Below are 22,763 nucleotides of genomic sequence, written 5' to 3'. Positions count from 1 at the left end.
ACATATGAGAAGGCAATCAACGAACAACTAAGGAACTGCAATGAAGAATTGATGTTTCTCATCTCTCTCTCTCTTCCTGCTTGTCTGTCCCTCTCTCTGACTCTCTCTGTCTCTGCCACAAAAAAAAAAAAAAAAGAAAGAAAGAAAGAAAGAAAGAAAGAAAGAAAGAAAGAAAGAAAGAGAAAAAGGGCCACCTAACAAACCTGACAAGCTCAGGGTGGTCCACATGGCAGGCCTAACAAACCCAGGGACCAAAAGTAACCACACAAGCTAGTCTGATCATAAATCCCTGAGTAGGCCCGGTGGTGGTCACTATCCCACCTACAGCTTCCTCAGCAAAGGTCAGTCTCTGCTGTCCACTGTTCTTGTGCGTCAAGGATAACATACCTTTGAAATGTCAGAGTCGTTTCCTCTCCTAGACCCTTCCCAGGCACAACCACAGACATCAGAGCACAAGACCACCAGGTCACAGAACCCCGCTTTGTTGTCTTGTTCCCTACATACGTCCCTGTGTGCTGCAAATGCTGATTATTAACTATCCGGAACCCACCAATGTACAAAGTGCGTGTTTCTCCCTGCTTGTTATCCAGTTCTAGAGATTCCCCCGACTTGCTTTCTCCTGCCCCCGCCGGAGTTCCTGCAACCCTCTTTACGTCTCCTCCTTTGATTCTAACGCTTGAAACAGGCTACAAAAGGGCCATTCTCCGGAGCATGTTCTCAATCCACTCGGATCTCGCTTTTCAGGCATGTCCTCAAACATTTGGCTCAAATAAACTCTTATAAAACTTTCCTATAGGATGGAAATTCTTTCGTCGACACCGGTGTTCGTTCTTTACTGGAAATGAGCCTCTCAGAAATGAATGTAGACTGGTTTGTATTAAAACTTGTAAATCGCTTATGAAAAGTCTGTGGCTGGTCGTGGGGCAGCCACGAAGGGGCCGCCCAAGCACTCAGCCGGCGAGGGAACCCAGCAGGTGAGGAGGGAAACCCTCCAGCCTTCCTCCTACACCAGCAGGAGCTGCCATGTCCGGCTCAGGTGGGACCCTCGGGCTCAGAGATCCATGGGACAGACCCAAACACAGCCCCACGGGGAATGACACTGATGTTGAGGGAAGAGGTTAATGGTTACAGAGCCGGGGCCTGCGCCAACCACGTCAGACTTCCAGTCCCAAGGCGGCCAGCGGTCAGGGCATTCACAGGTAGAGACAGAATCAGTCCCATTTAATATACTAAAAATATCTTAGTGGGTAAGCTTCAAATTGCCCACCATTAAGTACAATGTCAGCTGGAGGGTTTTGTTTTCTTTTTTTGGTAAATATTCTTTATCAAGTTGAAGTTCTCTTCTATTCCTACTTAGCTGAGAGTTTTATTTTATATTTTTGTATTTTTCTGAAGTGAGAAGTGGGGGTGGGAGGAGTGGGGGGTTGGCAGGTGGTAGACAGACTCCTACATGCGCCCGACCGGGATCCCCCTGGCATGCCCACTAGGGGGCAATGCTCTGCCCATCTGGGGCCTTGCTCTGCTGCAATAGGAACCATTCTAGTGCCTGAGGTGGAAGCCATGGGGCCATCCTCAGCGCCCGGGATAACTTTGCTCCAATGGAGCCTTGGCTGCGGGAGGGGAAGAGAGAGACAGAGAGGAAGGAGAGGGGGAAGGGTAGGGAAGCAGATGGGCGCTTCTCCTGTGTGCCATGGCCAGGAATAGAACTCAGAACTTCCACACGCCAGGCCGATGCTCTACCACTGAGCCAACCAGCCAGGGCCCCAAGAGTTTTTTGTTTTTTTTTTTAATTTATTCATTTTAGAGAGGAGAGGGAGAGACAGAGAGAGAGAAGGGGGGAGGAGCTGGAAGCATCAACTCCCATATGTGCCTTGACCAGGCAAGCCCAGGGTTTTGAACCGGCGACCTCAGCATTTCCAAGTCGATGCTTTATCCACTGCGCCACCACAGGTCAGGCCCCAAGAGTTTTTTATCATGATGAATGTTGGGTTTTGTCAAATATTTTTCCTGCATCTATCAATCTGTTCATGTGCTTTTTGTGATGAATTACATTAACTGAGATTTTGGACATTGAACCAGCCTTGCATACCTGGGGATCTACTTGTCTATACATCAGACAATAAATATTGTCTATATTTCGTTTTATATATTGCTGGATTCAGGTTGCCAATATTTTATTGAAGATATTTGCATCTATGTTCATTCGTATTGGTCTGTAGTTTTATTGTAATGTTTTTCTCTCATTTTGATATCAGGAAAATGCTGGTCTCATAGAATGAGTTAGAAAGTATTTCCTCTGCTTTTAACTTCTGGAAGAGTTTATAGAGAATTATTAAGATTTCTTCCTTAAAAATTTGGTAGAATTCGGCTCTGGCCGGTTGGCTCAGCGGTAGAGCGTCAGCCTGGCGTGCGGGGGACCTGGATTCGATTCCCGGCCAGGGCACATAGGAGAAGCGCCCATTTGCTTCTCCACCCCCCCTCCTTCCTCTTTGTCTCTCTCTTCCCCTCCCGCAGCCAAGGCTCCATTGGAGCAAAGATGGCCCGGGCGCTGGGGATGGCTCCTTGGCCTCTGCCCCAGGCGCTAGAGTGGCTCTGGTCGCAGCAGAGCGACGCCCCGGAGGGGCAGAGCATCGCCCCCTGGTGGGCAGAGCATCGCCCCTGGTGGGTGTGCCAGGTGGATCCCGGTCGGGCGCATGCGGGGGTCTGTCTGACTGTCTCTCCCCGTTTCCAGTTTCAGAAAAATACAAAAAAAAAAAAAAAAAAATTGGTAGAATTCACCATTGAACTCATCTGGGCCTGGGTACTTAATTATTAATTCCACTTCTTTCCTTACATGCTAGACCAGAAACTCGAAGTCATTTCCCCCCCTAATATTTCAGAGGTCTTTCCACATTAGAACTATAAATTACCTCAGTCTTTTGAAAGGCTACATTATAGCACACACTATTTAATCATCACACTGACATTCAGGCTGATTCCAAGTTGTCACTGTTATAAACAATGCCACAATGAACAGCTCACATGGACATCTTTGTATATATATACAGTAAGTACTTCATTAGGAAAAACTTCTAGAAGTGCAACTGCTGCCTCAAAGTGATGGGGACCTATTTTTGAAAAGGAAATCATTTTAAATTCAAATTTCCTCTTCTCATTTTTTATGTTGGAAAGGAAAGCCTTTCGTTCATAAGCAGTCAAATCACCTAAGAAGCACATCGCTTAAAAGAAGATAGGCTAGGAAGAGACGGAAAAAGGAAACACAACTTGTGCATGAAGCCACCTTGACTGGCCTCACCGCTGTGGTTTGGGTGGCCTTTTCTCAGAGAGAGAGCCATTGCTATGCGTGGTTTTATTTATTTATTTATTTATTTATTTTTATTATTATTATTTTTTCTTTTTCTGAAGCTGGAAACGGGGAGAGACAGTCAGACAGACTCCCCCATGCGCCCGACCGGGATCTACCCAGCACGCCCACCAGGGGCGACGCTCTGCCCACCAGGGGGCGATGCTCTGCCCACCAGGGGCGCGTCGCTCTGCCGCGACCAGAGCCACTCTAGCGCCTGGGGCAGAGGCCAAGGAGCCATCCCCAGCGCCCGGGCCATCTTTGCTCCAATGGAGCCTTGGCTGCGGGAGGGGAAGAGAGAGACAGAGAGGAAGGGGGGTGGAGAAGCAAATGGGCACTTCTCCTATGTGCCCTGGCCGGGAATCGAACCCGGGTCCCCCGCACACCAGGCCGACGCTCTACCACTGAGCCAACCGGCCAGGGCTTATTTATTTTTTTAACAGGAGAGAACATTGAATGAAAAAGGGTATGGTTGTACTTTAGGAAGTCAGCACAGAACGCTGCATTTTAGCCAAAACTGCCTTGACTGTAGCCCAAGAGATCAACGATTTATGGCATCAATGTGGCCAGTAGGGACAGGCAGCCAACTGAAATCTGCCACCAACCCAGGGGCTCTCTACCGAGCAGAGAGGCATCATCCTTGGGTTCAGTTGGTCTGAACAGGGCATCCTGAGAAGAATGGGCCAAAGTCAGGCGCCTCAGTCAAATCAGGTTGAGCCAAATGCCAGCTGGTATCTCAGAGGCAAAAGGCTGTGTCTCTGTCTCGACCACCCTCAGCTGCCTACACTCACGCTGGATGTCTCGGTCTTTTCTCCTCGTCCCAGGATCTAGTTTCAGGAAACTGTAGGCCTTTCATCAAACACTCAGTATCAAAGCACTAGTAAATACATACTCTCATCCCCATGGAGCTCTGTCCATGGAACGGAACACCAACTCTTTGGGAGGAAATGCAGGAGTAGGGTAACTGTCTTGTGAGTAAAGGGGGAAATTCAGGCCAAATTCACACCCTCTCAGACTCCTGGGACCCTCTGCCTCAGATGTCATTTCCAGAATGGCACGGGCTAGATTCTGGCTCAGGAAAACTACAGTAACGCTCCTGAGAGTGTGGGCACATGTACCATGTGTTTCTGGACTTCCCACAAATGTTCAAGACAGGAAACACACTGCTTCTTAGGGGGTGGGACTTCAGAAGCCCCAGGACAACAATTCCACGCCTTAGCATATCAAACTGTGTACCCCAAACACCACCTGTGGCCAGGTGCAACTTGAATTAGCTCCTTTCACTAACATTCCCATCTTTAACCTCATGAGGGAGCTATAGAGAATAGCTTGGCTGTTTACCTGGGCCCTCTTCTCTCTCTCTCTCCCTTTTTTTTTTTAACAGAGACAGAGAGAGAGAGTCAGAGTCAGAATCAGAGAGAGGAATAGATAGGGACAGATAGGAATGGAGAGAGATGAGAAGCATCAATCATCAGTTTTTCATTGCGACACCTTAGTTGTTCATTGATTGCTTTCTCGTATGTGCCTTGACCATGGGCCTTCAGCAGACCAAGTAACTCCTTGCTCAAGCAAGCAATCTTGGTTCCAAGCTTTGCTCAAACCAGATGAGCCCGCGCTCGGGGTCTCAAACCTGGGTCCTCCGCACCCCAGTCAGATGCTCTATCCACTGTGCCACCGCCTGGTCAGGCTGGGCCCTCTTCTCTTTTAAGAAACTTGTCACTGAGCAGTTTTTGCTGCTATTCTCAATTACTGCACAGGCAGGGATTGGGGCTTGGGGACTTCTCAAGGCTGGGTTTCAACTGTTTCAACAGAAAAGGCAATCTCTATTATTCTCCCTTCCAAGGAAAGAGCTTTTATGAGATCTTATCTTTCAAACAAATAATATTAACGAATGATGACTTGTTTTCAATGGAAAAGGACATATTTGCTTGCCATTCAGAGCTTCTGATTACCAGTCTCCACGGTGTTTAGAAATCATATAAAAGCTGAAGCTTAAAAAAAAAAAAGCTGATTCTTTTATTGTGAGAATTTTTAAGGCTTCCAAAGTGACTTTTGAAATTCTAAAGTAGAGCCTGCCACCTCCCATTATTATTATTTCACAAACCAAGGATGTGGAAATTCAGGCACAAATGCTTGACCTCTCCTAAGCGATGTGAACTGGTCTTTGGTGTCCACCTGCCCAGCCCTCCACTCATCTTTTTTTTTTTTTTTTGTATTTTTCTGAAACTGGAAACGGGGAGAGACAGTCAGACAGACTCCCGCATGCGCCCGACTGGGATCCACCCGGCACGCCCACCAGGGGCCACGCTTTGTCCCTCCAGGGCGTCGCTCTGCCACGACCAGAGCCATTCTAGCGCCTGGGGCAGAGGCCAAGGAGCCATCCCCAGCGCCCGGGCCATCTTTGCTCCAATGGAGCCTTGGCTGCGGGAGGGGAAGAGAGAGACAGAGAGGAAGGAGGGGGGGGGGTGGAGAAGCAAATGGGCGCTTCTCCTATGTGCCCTGGCCGGGAATCGAACCCGGGTCCCCCGCACGCCAGGCCGACGCTCTACCGCTGAGCCAACCGGCCAGGGCCCCCTCCACTCATCTTAATCCACCCAGTATACAACCAGCACTGTCCTCATTCCACCCAATTTTATTGTTTGTTCTCAAACTCGCTATCATTGCTTCTCAAACGTGAATGTGCATGGGAATCACATGAAGTGACTTGTAACACATCTCTTTGCTGTGTTTTTGAGTTTCTGAGTTAGTAAATCAAGGTTAAGGCCCAAGACTTTGCATTTACAGCAAGTTCCCAGGTGATGTGAATAGTCCTGGTCCAGGGACTAGCCCTGGAGAGCTACTGCTCTAGATAACTATTGCACCCTCGAAAACAAGTGACATCAATATATGGTGATGGCAATCAGAATAGAGCTTACTTTTGGAACGGGGAGAGGCGAAGCACTTGTGGAAAAGGGCTCTAGGGAACTATCTGGGGTGAAGGAGAAATGTTCTAGACCTTAACCCATGATGAGTGATTTTAATGTTCTTTATACTTTCTACTGTAATGACCATAGGTTCATGTTTACAATTAGAAAATATATTAAAGATATAAAAGGATCTGGGCCTGGCCAGGCAGTTCAGTTGGTTCGAGTGTCGTTCTGATATGCCAAGATCGCAGGTTTGATCCACGGTCAGGACACAGACAAGAATCAACCAATGAGTGCATAAATAAGTGGAACAACAAATCAGTGTTTCTCTCGCGCGCGAGCCTTCTCTCTCTCTTTTCCCCCTTGATTTTCTCTCTAAAATCAATAAATACATTTAAAAAATATATAAAATGGAGCTAATGAAACCTGTATCATTAGGTTATTACCAGAATTAAGTGAACTTATACCCGGAATTTTAATAGGGTCATAAATAAACGTGAATTCCATTTCCCAAGTAAGTTGGAGACTTGATGGTCTTTTGAATCATTTTTCAAGAACTGATGGTAATTGAATGCCCAGTTCCCTCAAACCAAATATAGCCAAGCCCATAACGGCTGAACAGGAATTGGGGGGAGGAAAGGCAAAACAACATGGTTCATACGATCCATCAGAACATGGACCTGTTGGTGCCATTTCTCTGGCTGCTCAGACACTCTGCTTTCCCGGGAACTGACTGACTTGGCATCAGGACTGATCTAGCTCCGTTTTTTGGAATGAAAGGCCTCAGGCCTGGGAGAGCAAGACCTGATGCTATCTGGGCCTGGGTGTGTGGATGGCAGAGGAGGGGCCTCCCTGCTTACCGCGATGGGGGTGATTTGGGCTGCCCCTTGAGTCCCCCTCAGACCTGCCCCAGTAGCTACCTGAGCCAACCAGGGATGTTCTGAATCCAACCCTCTCTCCTGAAGCAGGCATACCATGGCTCTCCAGAGCTAGTGTCCCAAACCATTGTTCTCTCTGTCTGCAATGACCTCTCCTCCTTTCTCTAACAGCTACTTCCACCTTAATGACCACTGCCTCAGGAAGTCTCCCTAATTACGTTCTTCCTTTGTGTCATGGAAACACATTTATCTCTTCTTTATACACTGTCAACTCCTCAAGTGTGGAAATAAGATCTCTATATCCAACTGTCCGTCCATGCATGCATGCATCCATCCATCCGAATCACCCACAAGTCTGAGCACGGGCGTTTGCATTACCCTGCACAAATAAACAAATTGCTAATGTCAGATCAATGGTAACGAGCTCAGAAACTTCCACACTCCCCTGGGAGACCCTGAAATAAATAAGTTCTATCAGGTGTTCAAAGCACTGTGATTGGTTCCAGTCGCCTGATTGCAGCCAAAGAACTTCCCCAAGGCCAATCCTGAGGCCCAGGGCCTCCTCCAGGAAGACCTGGCAATTGGCTGCTCTCAAACCTCCTGATCGCTCTCAAGATGAGCATCCAGCTCTCATCTCGATGACAGAAAGGAAGGGATCATCAGGCTTGAGCACGGGCTCACCAGCTTGAGTGACCTCATGGTTGCTGGCTTGAGCCCAAAGGTCGCTTGGCTTGAAGCCCAAGTTCACTCTCTGGCTTGAGCAAGGGGTTGCTGGCTTGGCTGGACACCTCCCACTCCATCCCACCTCCGTCAAGGCACATATGAGAAAGCAATCAATAAACAACTAAGGTGCCACAACAAAGAATTGATGCTTCTCATCTCTCTCCCTTCCTGTCTGTCTCTGTCTCTTGCTTAAAAGAAAAAGAAAGGGAATGATTCCGTTTGTTTTTAAGGGAAGCATAGGCAATCATTAAGTACACAGGGGAGGTGGAACGCAGTGTTAAGAAGGTGGGGTGGCTGAGGTGGGCTGGAGGGGAAGAGCCTTGCTTGGGAGCCAGGGGACAGAAGTATACTCAGAGTGGAGCCTTGTGGGACACTCGGGACCCCATGCCATTGACCCCACACCAGCTGCCAAGAGAAGCAGAGCCAGAGGACCCAAGCGCAGGCCGCGTATTCCAGCAGCATCCAGTAGGTTATAAATAACCTCCCTTTATTAGTTTAAGTGAGGTCACCATAGGACTGGAAATTCTCTCTCAGACAAAAGCACTGTTAGGAAAATGAGGAAAGTCTCCATTCATGATGAACTTTATTTCAAAAAAAGAAACACAGGAGGAAGCTGCCAGAATGTTCCACTGGCTCTGTTTTCCTTCTGGGCGCTTTAGAAGGCGCCCATCTGCCGATCTTGGAGTTAGCACGCACGGAGCTGAGCGAAGAAGCAGCAGCACGTGAGGCACCGTCGGGGGAAAGGCGGCCTTTAGAGAGAGGACCCTGCAGCAGGGGGTGGGCGGAGCCAGACCTGAGCGAAGTAGCACCTGAGGCTCCGTCGGGGGAAAGGCGGCCTTTAGAGAGTGGACCCTGCAGCAGGGGGTGGGCGGAGCCAGACCTCAGCGCGTGCCTGCAGGACCCCTTGGAAGCACCTGCTCGGCCTCTGCTAGGCCCTGCACCGCCCTCCTGCCCGATTTCCCTGCGCCTGCGCTGTCAACAGAGGTTCCACCGAGCCGGTGGAGGAGCACGTGGGAGCGGTTCACACGCTCTTTCTAAAGGACTAAAGGTAGGGGAACGGGGACAGAGCTCGCCCTGAGTATCCTGGGGGAATCCATCCTGCTTTTCTAGAAAACTCAAGGGAGAGAAACTCTCTGACCCCAATCCTACCTCAGCACGCATTCCTGGGTCCCCTTCATGGCCCACGTGAAACCTCCTCGCTAATGAGACCCTGGGGGACGAAGACTCCAATCTTCTCCACATAGGCCCTTCCCACTGACCGGGAGGTGGCGGGAGGCCAGGTGAGGCTCAGGACAACTGCTCTGGGACGCATGGTTCTTGAGCACGGTGACTCCAGTGACACCGTGCTCACTTCTCTAATGGCACCAGTCCTCACGTACATTGACAGGTGTCATGAATTTGCTTCTCCTGTTGGCTCCCCATGACTCAGGGTTTTAGTGGGGCTTTTGGGAGTGGGGTCCTTTCCTGTTTTTTTTGTTTTTTGAGGAGTATGTAGATCATTTTATTCTTTTGAAGTTTCTTATTTTTATATAATTTCAAAGTTATAGAAAAAGTGTAAGAATAAGGAACTCCCATAAAACCCTTTGTCCAGACTCACCAATGGTTTTTCGTTTTGCCCCATTTGCCTTATCATTCTAATCTCTAAATAGAGAATATAGACATATACTATAGATATCTAGAGATAGGGAAACAAATATATATATATGAATATGCACATATGTATATATCGATACCTGTAATTCTTTTCTGAACCATTTGAGAGTAAGTTGTAGCTATGGTGTCCCTCTGTCCCTAAAAGCCTTGGCTTTATTTCCAAGAACAACAATACTCTCCTACATAACTGCAATACAGTTACCAAAATCAGGGAAAGGTAAGCAGTAATACAACACTGTTATCTAATTCATAATCCATATTCAGATTTCATTATATTATACTAATATATTAAATAGCTATATTGAATAGATATTATTTAATATACTTAATACTATTTAATATTATATTACTTTAATTACTTAATATTATATTATTTTCTTCTGATCCAGATATAATCCAGGATCACAGATTTCATTTTGTTGTCAAGTCTTTTTAGTCTATTTTAAGCTAGAACAGTTGCTTAGTCTTTGTCTTTCTTATCCTTATACATTTTTTAAGAGTTGTAGGCCAGTCATTTTATAGGCTGTTTCTTAATTTGAGTTTGGCTAAAGTTTCTTCATAATTATGCATTTGGGGCAGGCATATTACTGAACTGAAGTCGTGTTCCTCCGAGTGCAATATATCAGGAAGCACATTACATCGGTTTCGCAATTACTCAGTTTTGGAGTCTCCATCATGGCTTTGACCTTGGTGCCCTGTAGGATGTGAATGGATGTTTTCTACCTCTGGCTTCACACACTACAGTTCTGGGTAAAAGGGGCACACAAGTGCATGCACACAACCTGTTTAAAGGCCTGTGAGCTAGAAAGCCCAGGCTATCCTGTTGGATGATGAGAAACACATGGCTTAGTCACCCCCATCACCCCAGCCAACAGCCAGCCCGCTCCCAGCAGCAAGGTGCCACAACTAGCAACTGACGGTAGACTCATGACTGAACCCAGCTGAGACCAGCAGAAGAATATAAATTGCTGATCAATAATAATAATAATAATAATAATAATAATAATAATAAACAACTAAACAGTTTTTTGTTGTTGTTTTGTTTTTGTTTTTAGTGAGAGGAGGGGAGGCAGAGACAGATTCTTGCATATGCCCCAACCAGGATCCACCCGGCATGCCCACTATGGGGTGATGCTCTGCTCATCTGGGGCCTTTGCTCCCTTGCAACTGGAGCCATTTTTTTTAGCGCCTGAGGTGGAGGCCATGGAGCCATCCCAGCACCGGGGGCCAACTTGCTCTAATCAAGTCATTGGCTGCAGGAGGGGAGGAGAAGAGAGAGAGAGAGATAGATGCAAGAGGGGGAGGGATGGAGAAGCAGATGGTCGCTTCTCCTGTGTGACGTGACTGAGAATCAAACCCGGGACTTCCACACGCTGGGCCAACACTCTACCGCTGAGCCAATGGGCCAGGGCTAAACGGTTGTTTTAAACCACTGCCTTATGGGATAATATGTGACACAGCTAAAGCTAACTGATAGTTCCTGTATGTCAGGGGGCAGAGAGGAGACTCAGAAGCCCTGCGTTGTCCTGTGAGATCCCTGCGGAATGAAGGTCACGCTGGCTTTCCTCTGGCTGCTCTGCCTCCTCTCCCTCCGACGTCTGAATTTCTGGCTACGTTTGGGATTCAAGGGATCATTTCATTGACTTAAGTGATTTCAAAAAACAAACCATGGCTTTTGATGTCCCCAGGCCGTTACAGAACAAGGCCACGTCTGTCACTCACCTGACTGGACAGATGGTACCAGGGACTCCCACCTCTCTTCCGTAGCAATCGGCAAAGGAAGGACCCTTTCTGGAGGAATGCTCCAGAGCAGCGGAGCCGCCTACACTAACAAGCATCAAACAAGCGCCCACCCACTGTGCTGCTTTGACTTACTTCCTCCTCTGACGTCTTCCCTGGAGATTAGAATTTGGTGCCTCTGGGATGCAGCCTGAGGGTTTGTATTTCTAACAAGTTCGTCTGGTATCCCTCATCATCACAGAGACTTGGGAATCTCTTCATTAGAGAAGTAGCCCTTTAACATTGGGCTACATGTTAAACTCAAGGGGCAGCTTTAAAAAACCACCCAATGTCCAGAACATTTGTATGAGATTCTCTGGAGTTGGCACCCAGGCGGCAGCATTTCCTGACGCTTCCCAGACGAGACCAATGTTCGGGGAAGCAGTACCACCTGGTGCTGACTGGCGCCTATCTACGACTGAGGGGTCGGCAGCTGCTGCCTCTCCATTTGCACGAACGTTCCCTTTGAACAGCCCGTGTTTCCGATAATGAAGGTGGACTTATCTCAGCGCGCATGAAATGCTGCCCTGGCGACTCCTTTACGGTTTTCCCCTCACCACTTGGCTGCCTTGCCACCCTCCAGAACCTTTACAAGGGTCTGGCACTGACCTTCATCCTTGATACAAAGGGCACTGTATGTGCCACCGGGAGCCGGGCTGCCCTCAATTCTCACGTCGACAGCTCTCAGCACCTGCTGTTCGCCACTCCCCTTGCTGCACACGGTGGTCCTGAAATAGGCAAAGAAGACACCTGGGTAAGAGAACTAACTAAAAATGGGAAAGAACATTCTTTGCTGCTGTAAAGTTGGCATCAGCAGTGATTTTTCTAATTCAGGAGCTCTGGCTGAAAGCATCAGTATGGAAACACTGTTCCCAAAGGTCTAAAATCATGATGGCACAGGTGCTGCTTAAGTTGAGGTCATATGTATGATCTCAGGTTTCTTTTCTTTCTTTTTTTTTTTTACAGAGACAGAGTCAGAGAGAGGGATAGATAGGGACAGACAGGAACGGAGAGATGAGAAGCATCAATCATCAGTTTTTCGTTGCGACACCTTAGTTGTTCATTGATTGCTTTCTCATATGTGCCTTGACCGCGGGCCTTCAGCAGACTGAGTGACCCCTTGCTCAAGCCAGCGACCTTGGGTCCAAGCTGGTGAACTTTTTGCTCAAACCAGATGAGCCCGCGCTCAAGCTGGCGACCTCAGGGTCTTGAACCTGGGTCCTTCTGGATCCCAGTCCGATGCTCTATCCACTGCGCCACTGCCTGATCAGGCTGAACTCAGGTTTCAGAGGCAATAAATACATTGTTGATCTCTTCTAGTACATGTTTTTTATTTCATAAAATTCTGTTCTCTTTTTCGGGGGGTTTGTTTTGCTGTTCTTTTTCTTATTTAAGATAAATCATTAGTTCATGAAACTTAAGCCTCTTCCCTCTTTTTTTTTTGACAGAGACAGAGAGAGTCAGAGAGAGGGACAGATAGGGACAGACAGACAGGAAGGGAGAGATGAGAAGCATCAATTTTCATTTTGCGGCACCTTAGTTGTTCACTGATAGCTTTCTCATATGAGCCTTGACTGGGGGGCTACAGTAGACAGAGTGACCCCTTGCTTGAGCCAGCAACCTTGGGTCCAAGCTGGTGAGCCTTGCTCAAACCAGATGAGTCCACGCTCAAGCGGGCGACCTTGGGGTTCTTGAACCTGGGTCCTCCGCGTCCCAGTCTGACTCTCTATCCACTGTGCCACTGTCTGGTCAGGCACCTCTTCCTTCTTTTAACACAAGCACTTAATGCTTTACATTTCTAAGTATAGGTTTAGTAGTATCCCATGGGTTTGACTATGTTACAGTTTTAATATCATTCAGTTCTATTTATATGCTAATTTCCATTATAATTTATATTTGTCTCATGATTTATTTAGGGATTTTTTTTTGTAAACAGCAAATAGAATTTTTAAAAATCCATCTGAGAGTCAGTTTCTAATTGGAGCATCACATCTATTTAATTCATCACAGATCTCTTTGAATTTAAATCTGCTATCTTTCTATTAGTCCTGCCTATTCTTCCTTCCTTCCTTCCTCTCTTTTCTTTCCCCTATTTTGATTGTTTTAATTCTTCTCTCGGCATTCTTTTATCCTCTGTATTGGTTTGGAAGTTACATATCCTTCTAGTTTTCTTTTAGTGGTTACCTGAGAAATCACAACACATTTGCTCAACTTACTAAAATTTAACATTATTTTTACCTTCTTCTCCAATGACACAACTTAAAATACTATGTATTAATATACTTAAAATACTTCCTGACTGTTATACCATTTTTTACTGTTTGGTATTATTATTATTGCTTTATGGAATTACATAATTTGATTTGACAACCTCCCAATTTACTCTTCCATTCAACTTTTTTTGTATCTGCAGACTTCCACCTGCAATTGTTTTTCTCCTGCTTTTAGTGTTTCTTTTAGTGTAGCTGGATATAGTAAATTTTCTCACCTTTAGTCTATCTGGAAATGTATTTTATCTTTATTGCTGGAAAATATCCTCACTGGGTATAGAAATCTAGGGTGGCAATAATTTTCTTTTAGCATTTTGAAGGAGTCATTCAACTGTGTTTGGCCTTTTATTGTCATTCCTTTGTTGTATTCTTATTATTACTTTTAATATTTTTTTCTACATTATTTGATTCTAAATCAGTTTTGCCGTGACGTGCCAAACTGTGAATTCCTTTGTGCCAAGTTGTGTATATGTCTTATATTGCTTTTGCTTCATTTTCCTTCTCCTTTTGGAATTCCAATCACATGCATCTTCTTTGCCTTTTACCCTTTCTTCTAAATTTTTCCTCCTTTCTTCTTCTGTTCTTTATTCAGAGAAAATGGACCTTTTCAATGACTCAGTCCTGATTTGCAGTGTCTGGGAGATCAAAGCCTGGCTCTAAGCTGGTCCTTCAGACTCTCTGAAAACCCTGGTTATCTGATTCAGGGATGATATCAGGACTATGAAAAATACCCATGCTCTACTGCATAATGGAAACATGCATGCACAGGACACATGCGGTCTATTTAGGAATCTGGATGTAAAAACAGAGGGCAGAGGGGGCCATAGCTCCAGATTCACTGCTGAGCTTTGGGGGAAGCCTCGGTTGTCCTCTTTCTTCAGTTGCTGCTTCACATGTGGCACACCAGAGACGCGAGACAGCATGGTTGTGTGTGTCTTCCATGACCACCTGCCAGCCAGACATCTTCAGGGTCATTCATCTACCGAAGTAATTGTTGGAGCCCACTCCCTTCCCAGTGGAATGGCCCCTGCCTCCCCTGAGTCTGGCAAAAGAAGCAGTTAGCAGCACCAATGGACGTTGTCTCCCCACTGACCACAGCAGTGACTTCTCCACAAGGATTCCATGGGTCAGCAACTCAGACAGGGCACCATGGAAATGGCCTGTCTCTGCTGTATAATGTCTAAGGACCTGAGCTGGGAAGACTCACAGGCTGGTGACAACTCAATAGCTGAGGGCTAGGATCACCTGGAGGCGTCTTCACTCACCTTGCTGGCAGTTAGTGATGGCTATTCGCTAGGACACTGGTTGGAGGCTACTGGTGACAGGGCCTAGTTGGGGAATCTCCATCCTATCTGGGCTTCCGCACAGCACAGCCGGCTCCGGATAGTCAGGCTTCTTACGTGGCGTCTCAAAAGTGAGTGTTCTCAGTACGCCGGGCACTGATTTTTCTGACTTAATCTCAGAAGTCAAATAGTATTACCCCTGGTGTAGGCTATCGGTCAGGGCAGTACTCTGCTCTGCCAGATTCACTTTTCAATGGAAGCAATGTGAAAGAGTTTGTGGCTGTATTTTAAAACCTCCATACCATCCTCCTATTCATATGCATGCAGATGCATATCCACAGAGCAAATCAGATTAAAAATATACACCAGGCCCTGGCTGGTTAGCTCAGTGGGTTAGAGCATAACCCTGAAATGCCAAGGTTTTGGGTTTGATCCCTGGTCAGAGTACAGACAGGAAGCAACCAATGAAGGCACAACTAAGCGGAGCAACAAATAAATGCTTCTCTCTCTCCCTCTCTCTCTCTCCGTCTCTCTAAAATCAACCATTATACACACACACACACACACACACACACACACACACGGTACAGAGTTTCACACACACACACCAAAAAGTTAAGAGTCATTACCTCTGAGGTGGGAAGAAGATAGACTCATTGTACTTCATACATATCTGTATTATTTGAAATTTTTACAACGATGGGTTATTTCTGTAATTTAATAAGGAAATTCAAGTAACCAAGTCAGGGGGAATAAACAGACAGAACTCCAGAGAAATGTTTCTATATGAGAACCAAACAAGAAGGCACTGGAATCCGCTGCCCACTGCATTTTGCCGATCCCTGGCACCGCCAGGAGACAGTCAGCCCCCATTAAGCCCTGGTGGGGCAGCGGGGGCACTGGAGGCACAGCTAGCCCTGCTCGCCAGACTTACCCCAGCGTGCCATCCGCCAGCCAGCCCGTGGTGCACACGGCGAAGGCGCAGTCCTGGACCACCCGCTGCAGCTCCTCCGCAGACACCAGGTGAGCTCCCCGGCTCCGGCAGGAGAGCCGCGCCGCCTCCAGCTCCAGCCCCTGAGAGCCATTCTGAGACTCCAGCACAAACAGCTTCCCTGTGTGGGGAAGGCACGAACACAGGCTGACTGCAGGGTCCGTGGGAATGTGATCGCGGCAGCCCTACTCTCTGGCAGACACCTGTCCGAACTGCAGTTTCCCATCTGCCGGAAGACGCCAGGGTAGCGACCACCTCGTGGCACTCATCCCTGGGACTAGGTGTTGACAGTCACACTGGTGTTTTTAACCCAGTTTTTGCTCTCGTCTTCTTAAAGGAAAAATAAATTAACCATCTGCTCTGGCATGTTTATCTGGAAAAGCCCTTCAAACATTTCTTGAGAACACTCTGATGGCTGCCAGAGGGGAGGAGGATCAGGGAGCTGGGTGACAAAGGTGAAGGGAACAAGAAGTACAGACTGGCAGTTACAGAACAGTCATGGGGATGTGAGGTACAGCATAGGGCAGGCGTCCCCAAACTACGGCCCACGGGCTGCATGCAGCCCCCTGAGGCCATTTATCCGGCCCCCACTGCACTTCCGGAAGGGGCACCTCTTTCATTGGTGGTCAGTGAGAGGAGCACTGTATGTGGCGGCCCTCCAGCGGTCTGAGGGACAGTGAACTGGCCCCCTGTGTAAAAAGTTTGGGGACCCCTGGAGGGAGTACAGTCAATATGGATGGTGTCAGATGGGTACGAGACTTACCAGGATGATCACTTAATAAGTTATCTAATGTCTAATCACTAATATAATACTTTATGTCAACTTTAATTGGAAAATAACAAACGATTAAAAATATATAAAAAGATGTTTTACAAACACCACGTGGCAAAGCTCAGTGTCTCAAGTTTCCCTGAGGTGGGTCACTTGGTGTCCACGGCCCTGGCTTCAGTTTTGCCTCCTTTTGCATGCCCTAGCCCTGGGGAGACCGCGTACATAACGGGTCCTTTCTTTTCTCTCTGCTCTGCTGTCTTAAGACATCATCAGGCCCTGGCCACAGTTAGTTCGCTTCATTTCCCCCCAGTGAGATGAGACAAGAGCAGCCAGGTCTGGTGCACCCTTCCTTAGGCTTGGCGGAAACACGCAGTTCACAATCCGAACCACTACTCCTGCCGGCCCTACTGGAGGAGTAAGCACATCATACGTGGGCACGTAGTGGGGGCATCATAACACGTGTGACAGCTGGGTGAGATGGGAACACGAATCCAGGCAGAGGTGGGAGCTGATGCCAAGAGCAACACAGCGCCTTAGAAGAAGCCCCTGCTGTAGAGGGGAGCAGCGTGGTCCCCAGGAGCCTACAGGGGACAAAGCAATACCTGGGTTGTCAAGTGAAGTTTAAGGTAAAGACAGGAGAGAGAAAACCCAGTTAAAATGAGATGTGTCACTTCCATCTGTCCCCAAAATTGTCATACTATACTGCTTTTATTAGCGTAAGACATTGAACTGTCACCTACTACAGAATTACTATAAGAAGTATAATGATCCCTCAGCTTTGGAATCAAAAGTTATAATAAAAATGCAAACTGTTTCACAATAAACATATCTGTAGGTGACGGGTGCTCCCTTAGACCTGGTGGGAACACACAGCACACAGCCTGAATCACTACACCTGCTGGCCCTACCTGGAGAAGTAAGCACGCGTCCCAAGATACTCTGTATTAATGTCATTTACCTATCTTGGGGAAAAAATGTTATAAAATTAAACTGAAGTTTTGATGGTCGAGCCCCAGGGCTCACATGAGGTGGGAAATCTGACAGACCTCTCCTCCCCGTCCACCCCCAGCACACACACGTAAATAATACACGATGCTGGACCCTGAAGGCTTACACTCTCAGAATGAGAATAAATAAGAATAAAGAAGAGCCCCTTCTCTCATTCCCGAGGGACTGTTGGAAGAGTTGCCTTGGTGCTAGGAACCCAAATGTAACTCAAATAAATTAATAAAGAAATATTCAAATTACTAAAATCAGGAATGACAGCACAGATATTACTCTGAACTTACAGAAATGAAAAGTATTATATAAAGTGCACTACGATACACAACTGGTATGCCAACAAATTAGATGACTCAGATGAAATAAAAAAAAAACTACTAAATTTGTATCAAGAAGAAATAGAAAAATCTGAACAAACTTTTAACAAGAGACTGAATTAATAATTTAAAAATTATTAATGGTTTCAGGTTCAGATGGCTCCCCTGGTGAATTCTACCAAACATATAAAGAGGAATTAGGACCAATTCTCTACAAATCCATCTAAAAAATAGGACAGAAAGGAGAAATATCTCTGAACTTATTCTGTGAGGCCACCATTGCCCTGTACCAAAACCAGACAAAAGACATCACAAGAAAACTACAGGCCAATACCTCTTATGAATATAAACACCAAAGCCCTCAACAAAATATTAGCAAACCAAATACAGCAGCACACATACACACACACACAAATTATACGCCGTGAGTAGTGGAATCTATTCCAGCATTAGTTTAACATCCCCAAATCAAGTAATATAATACTCCATATCAATAGACTAAAGGACAACACCTATATGATCATCTCAATAGGTGCAGAAAAACGCACTGGACAAAATTCAATATTCTTTCCTGATAAAAAAACAGTCAACAGCTGAAAATGGAGAGGCATTTCTTCAAGCTGATAAAGAGCAGCTACGAAAACCTCACAGCTAACATCACACTTCATGGTGAAAGATCGAGAGCTTTTCCCTAAGAGTCTTGTCAACAAGGATGTCTGCTCTTGCCACTTCTATGCAACATGCTGGTGGTTCTAGCTGGACACTTAGGCAAGAAAATGGAATACATGGCATCAGATTGGAAAGAAGTAAAACTATCTCCATGTTAAATGACATGCTCTTTTTAAGAAATGGGGCTGAGACCACTGAATAGCCACATGCAAAAGAATGAAGTTGGATCCTGCCTCACGCTAGACACAGTAATCAACTCAAAGTGAATCAGAGACCTAAATGTAAGAGTTAAAATGATACCCCTTAGAAGAAAACATAGGAGAAAATCTTTGATCTTGGACTATGCAATGGTTTCTTAGCTACAGCACCAAAAGCAAAAGCAGCTAAAGAGAACACATAGATTGGACTTCATTAAAATTAAAAACTTTTTGCTTCAAAGGACAATACTAAAAAGTGAAAAGACTCACAGAACAGGAGAAAAATTTTGCAAATATATACATATAAAATATAGATGATATAGAATAAGAAACTTATATGTAGAGTAGGTAAAGAACTCCAACAACTCAGCATCAACCAAAAACCCCCCCAAGCAACCTGATTAAAAAATGGGCAAAGAAGTAGAAAAGACATTTCGGCAAAGAAGATATACAAATAGCCAATAAAACACAAAAAGATGTTCAACGTTACTACTTGTTACAGAAATGCAAATCAAAACCCCAATGGAATAGCACTTCAGGCTAATTAGGATGGCTATTATTTAAAAAGAAACAAAATAACAAGTGTTGGCAAAGAAGTGTAAAAATGGGAACACTTATGCATTGCTGGTGGAATTATAAATGATGCAGCTGTTGTAAAAAACAGTGTAGTAATTACTTAAAAAGTTAAAGATAAAATGACCATATCCAGCAATTCCACTTCTGGGTATATGACCAAAGAAATAAAAGCAGGGACTTGAATGATATTTGTACATGTTCATTACAGCATTATTCACAATAGCCATAGGTAAAAGCAACCAGAGTGTCCATTGATAGCCAATGTATTAACAAAATGCGGCACAGAATACATACAATTGAATATTATTAGCCTTTAAAAGGAAGGACATTTTGACACATGCTACAACATGGATAAAGCTTGAAGATATTATGTTAAGTGAAGTCAGTCAGTCACAAAGGACAAATACTGTATGATTCCACTTACATGCAGTCCCTAGAGTAGTCAAATTCATAGAGACAGAAACAGGAGTGGTAGTTGCCAGGGCAGGGAGAGAGGGAATACAGTTACTGTTTAAAGGGTACAGAGTTTCAGTTGGAGAAGATGAAGAAGTTATGGAGATGAGTGATGGTGACGTTTGCGCGTCAATGTGAATGTATTTAATGTCACAGAACTGTATACTTTGAAATGGTGAAAATGGCACAAAAAATGGGCAAAGGAACTGAATCGACATTTCTTCAAAGAAAGTATACAAATGGCCAATAAGCACATGAATAGATGCCCAACATCATTCACCTCAGAGAAATGATATCAAAACCACAGTGATATACTACTTCATACCCACCAGGATGGCTATCAACAAAAAGACAGGTAATCAGTGATGGTGAGGATGTGGAGAAGTTGGAAACCTCAAATACTGCTGGCGGGAATGTGAAATGGCTCAGCTGGTTTGGAAAACCCACTGGCAGTCTCTCAAATAGATAAACATAGAGTTGTCACATGACCCAACAATCGCTCTCTTACATAAATACCCGAAAGAACTGAAAACACATATTTATATAAAACTTCTATATAAATGTTCATAGCAGCATATTTATAATAAATAATAAATTAAATATATAATTGTAAAATTCTTATAGCCCAAAAGTAGTATCAACTATCAATAAGTGGATCAACAAAGTATGATACATCCATATAATGCAATATGTATTATTCGACAATAAAGCAAAATGAAATACTGATACATGCTACAAATGGATGAACCTTGAAAATCGAGTGTAAAGTGAAAGAAGCCACTCACAAAAGCATATACTCTAGGATTACATTTACATGAAAGGTCCAATACAGGCAAATTCATAGAGACAGAGGCCCTGGCCAGTTGGCTCAGTGGTAGAGCGTCAGCCTGGCGTGTGGGGGACCCAGGTTCGATTCCCAGCCAGGGCACATAGGAGAAGGGCCCATTTGTTTCTCCACCCCCACCCCTCCTTCCTCTCTGTCTCTCTCTTCCCCTCCCGCAGCCAAGGCTCCATTGGAGCAAATATGGCCTGGGCGCTGGGGATGGCTCTTTGGCCTCTGCCCCAGGCTCTAGAGTGGCTCTGGTCGCGGCAAAGCCACGCCCCAGAGGGCCAGAGCATCGCCCCCTGGTGGGCAGAGCATCGCCCCTGGTGGGCGTGCCGGGTGGATCCCGGTCGGACGCATGCGGGAGTCTGTCTGACTGTCTCTCCCCATTTCCAGCTTCAGAAAAATACAAAAAAAAAAAAGAAAAAAGAAAAAAGAAAAAAAAAATTCATAGAGACAGAAAACAAGTAAGTGGTCGCCAAGGGATTGAGGGGTGGAGGAGAAATGGGAAGTGAATGCTAGTTGATACAGGGTTGATTTGGGGGGTAATAACAGTGTTCTATAATTGTGTATGGCTTTGTGAGTATACTAAAAATCACTGAATCACACACTTTCAATGGGTGAAATGTATGGTGTATGATTTATATTCCAATAAAGCTGTTATTTAAAAAGGTATTGCTAGAGAATAGATTCTCTTATGAAGATAGATTATATTATATTTCAGGAGTAATATAAAAGAATTTTAAATAACAACTCCAGACTGTTAAAAGATAATGTTAACAAAACTACAAAGAGAAATAGAAAAACCCACATACTTACAAAAATAATAACCACTATCCTCCTCAGTAATTGACAAAACAAACCAAAATTGAAAGAATATAAAGGATTTAAGGAACAAAATTAACACACTGGGTGCAAGGCCACTGCGTAGTAATGTAAACTACAGAATACACATCTTACACACACACAAGGCATTTTTAAAATTGATCAAATAATGAGCTATGGGACAAATCTAAAAAAATTTTCAAAAGACCTAAATCATACAAAGCATGTTTTTTAAACTACAATACAAACAACCTAAAATCTCTTGTGCTATTTATCCAACACATATATAGTGTTTTTACTTTGGGCCAGGTGTTCAATATTGCTTTCAAATTTAGTATACATTAAATTAGTGCTTATAATAATTCGATGATGTAGGTGTTATTATCTCCATTTTATTGTTAAAACTGAGTATTAATGATTTGTCCAAGATTACACAGCGGGGATAGAAAATCAGGCCATTTGGCTCCGTGTCAGTGATCCTTAGTACTGTATAATACTGCCTCTCAATAACAGAGTAATAACTAGAAAACTTCCCTTGTGCATGGAAATTACAAAATATACTTCTAAATAATCAGGCTTCAAAGTCAAAAATACAATTGGGTTCAAAGTCAAAAATACAATTGAAATATAACATTTTTATTTAATTGACAAAACCTTGTAGAGAAACTAAAGTTGTACTGAAGGAAAATTTATAGCCTCAAATGAAGAAAAATGGTTAAGAATTAATTATTTAAATTTCTATCTCAAAAACACAGAAAAAAAGAACAGAAAATTAAAGCTTCTAAAGAATTAGAAGGAATAATAAAAACAGAACAGAAACCAATGAAATGGAAAGCCAATGTTCAATAAAGAAAATAAAGCCACAGTTGTTTCTTTCTAAAGCAGGGGTCCCCAAACTATGGCCCATGGGCCACATGCGGCCCCCTGAGGCCATTTATCCGCCCCCGCTGCACTTCCGGAAGGGGCACCTCTTTCATTGGTGGTCAGTGAGAGGAGCATAGTTCCCATTGAAATACTGGTCAGTTTGTTGATTTAAATTTACTTGTTCTTTATTTTAAATACTGTATTTGTTCCCATTTTGTTTTTTTACTTTAAAATAAGATATGTGCAGTGTGCATAGGGATTTGTTCATAGTTTTTTTATAGTCCGGCCCTCCAACGGTCTGAGGGACAGTGAACTGGCCCCCTGTGTAAAAAGTTTGGGGACCCCTGTTCTAAGGAATGATAAAATTGATAAACCCTTAGCAAGAAGATCAAGACAAAAAAAGAGAGAGAGAGAGAATACAAATTACCAACATCAAGAA

The 22,763-nt window shown here is 44.8% G+C and overlaps 1 protein-coding gene across 1 annotated transcript in view; it reads right to left on the bottom strand.

Annotated features, from left to right (window-relative positions):
• Positions 1-22,763, bottom strand: part of SUSD5 (sushi domain containing 5) — a 39,030-nt gene that overhangs the window by 11,904 nt on the left and 4,363 nt on the right. Inside the window, exons 4-5 of the mRNA XM_066350354.1 lie at positions 15,770-15,947; positions 11,892-12,010 (exon numbers count right to left, since the gene is read on the bottom strand). Of these exons, the coding sequence (XP_066206451.1) occupies positions 11,892-12,010; positions 15,770-15,947 (297 nt within the window). The remainder of the gene's footprint in view (positions 1-11,891; positions 12,011-15,769; positions 15,948-22,763) is intronic.

The sequence above is a fragment of the Saccopteryx leptura genome, chromosome 10, assembly GCF_036850995.1.
Source record: "Saccopteryx leptura isolate mSacLep1 chromosome 10, mSacLep1_pri_phased_curated, whole genome shotgun sequence".
Taxonomy (NCBI): Eukaryota; Metazoa; Chordata; class Mammalia; order Chiroptera; family Emballonuridae; genus Saccopteryx; species Saccopteryx leptura.
The sequence above is the reverse complement of the archived record's forward strand: the minus strand, read 5'-3'. Positions and strand labels throughout refer to the sequence as shown.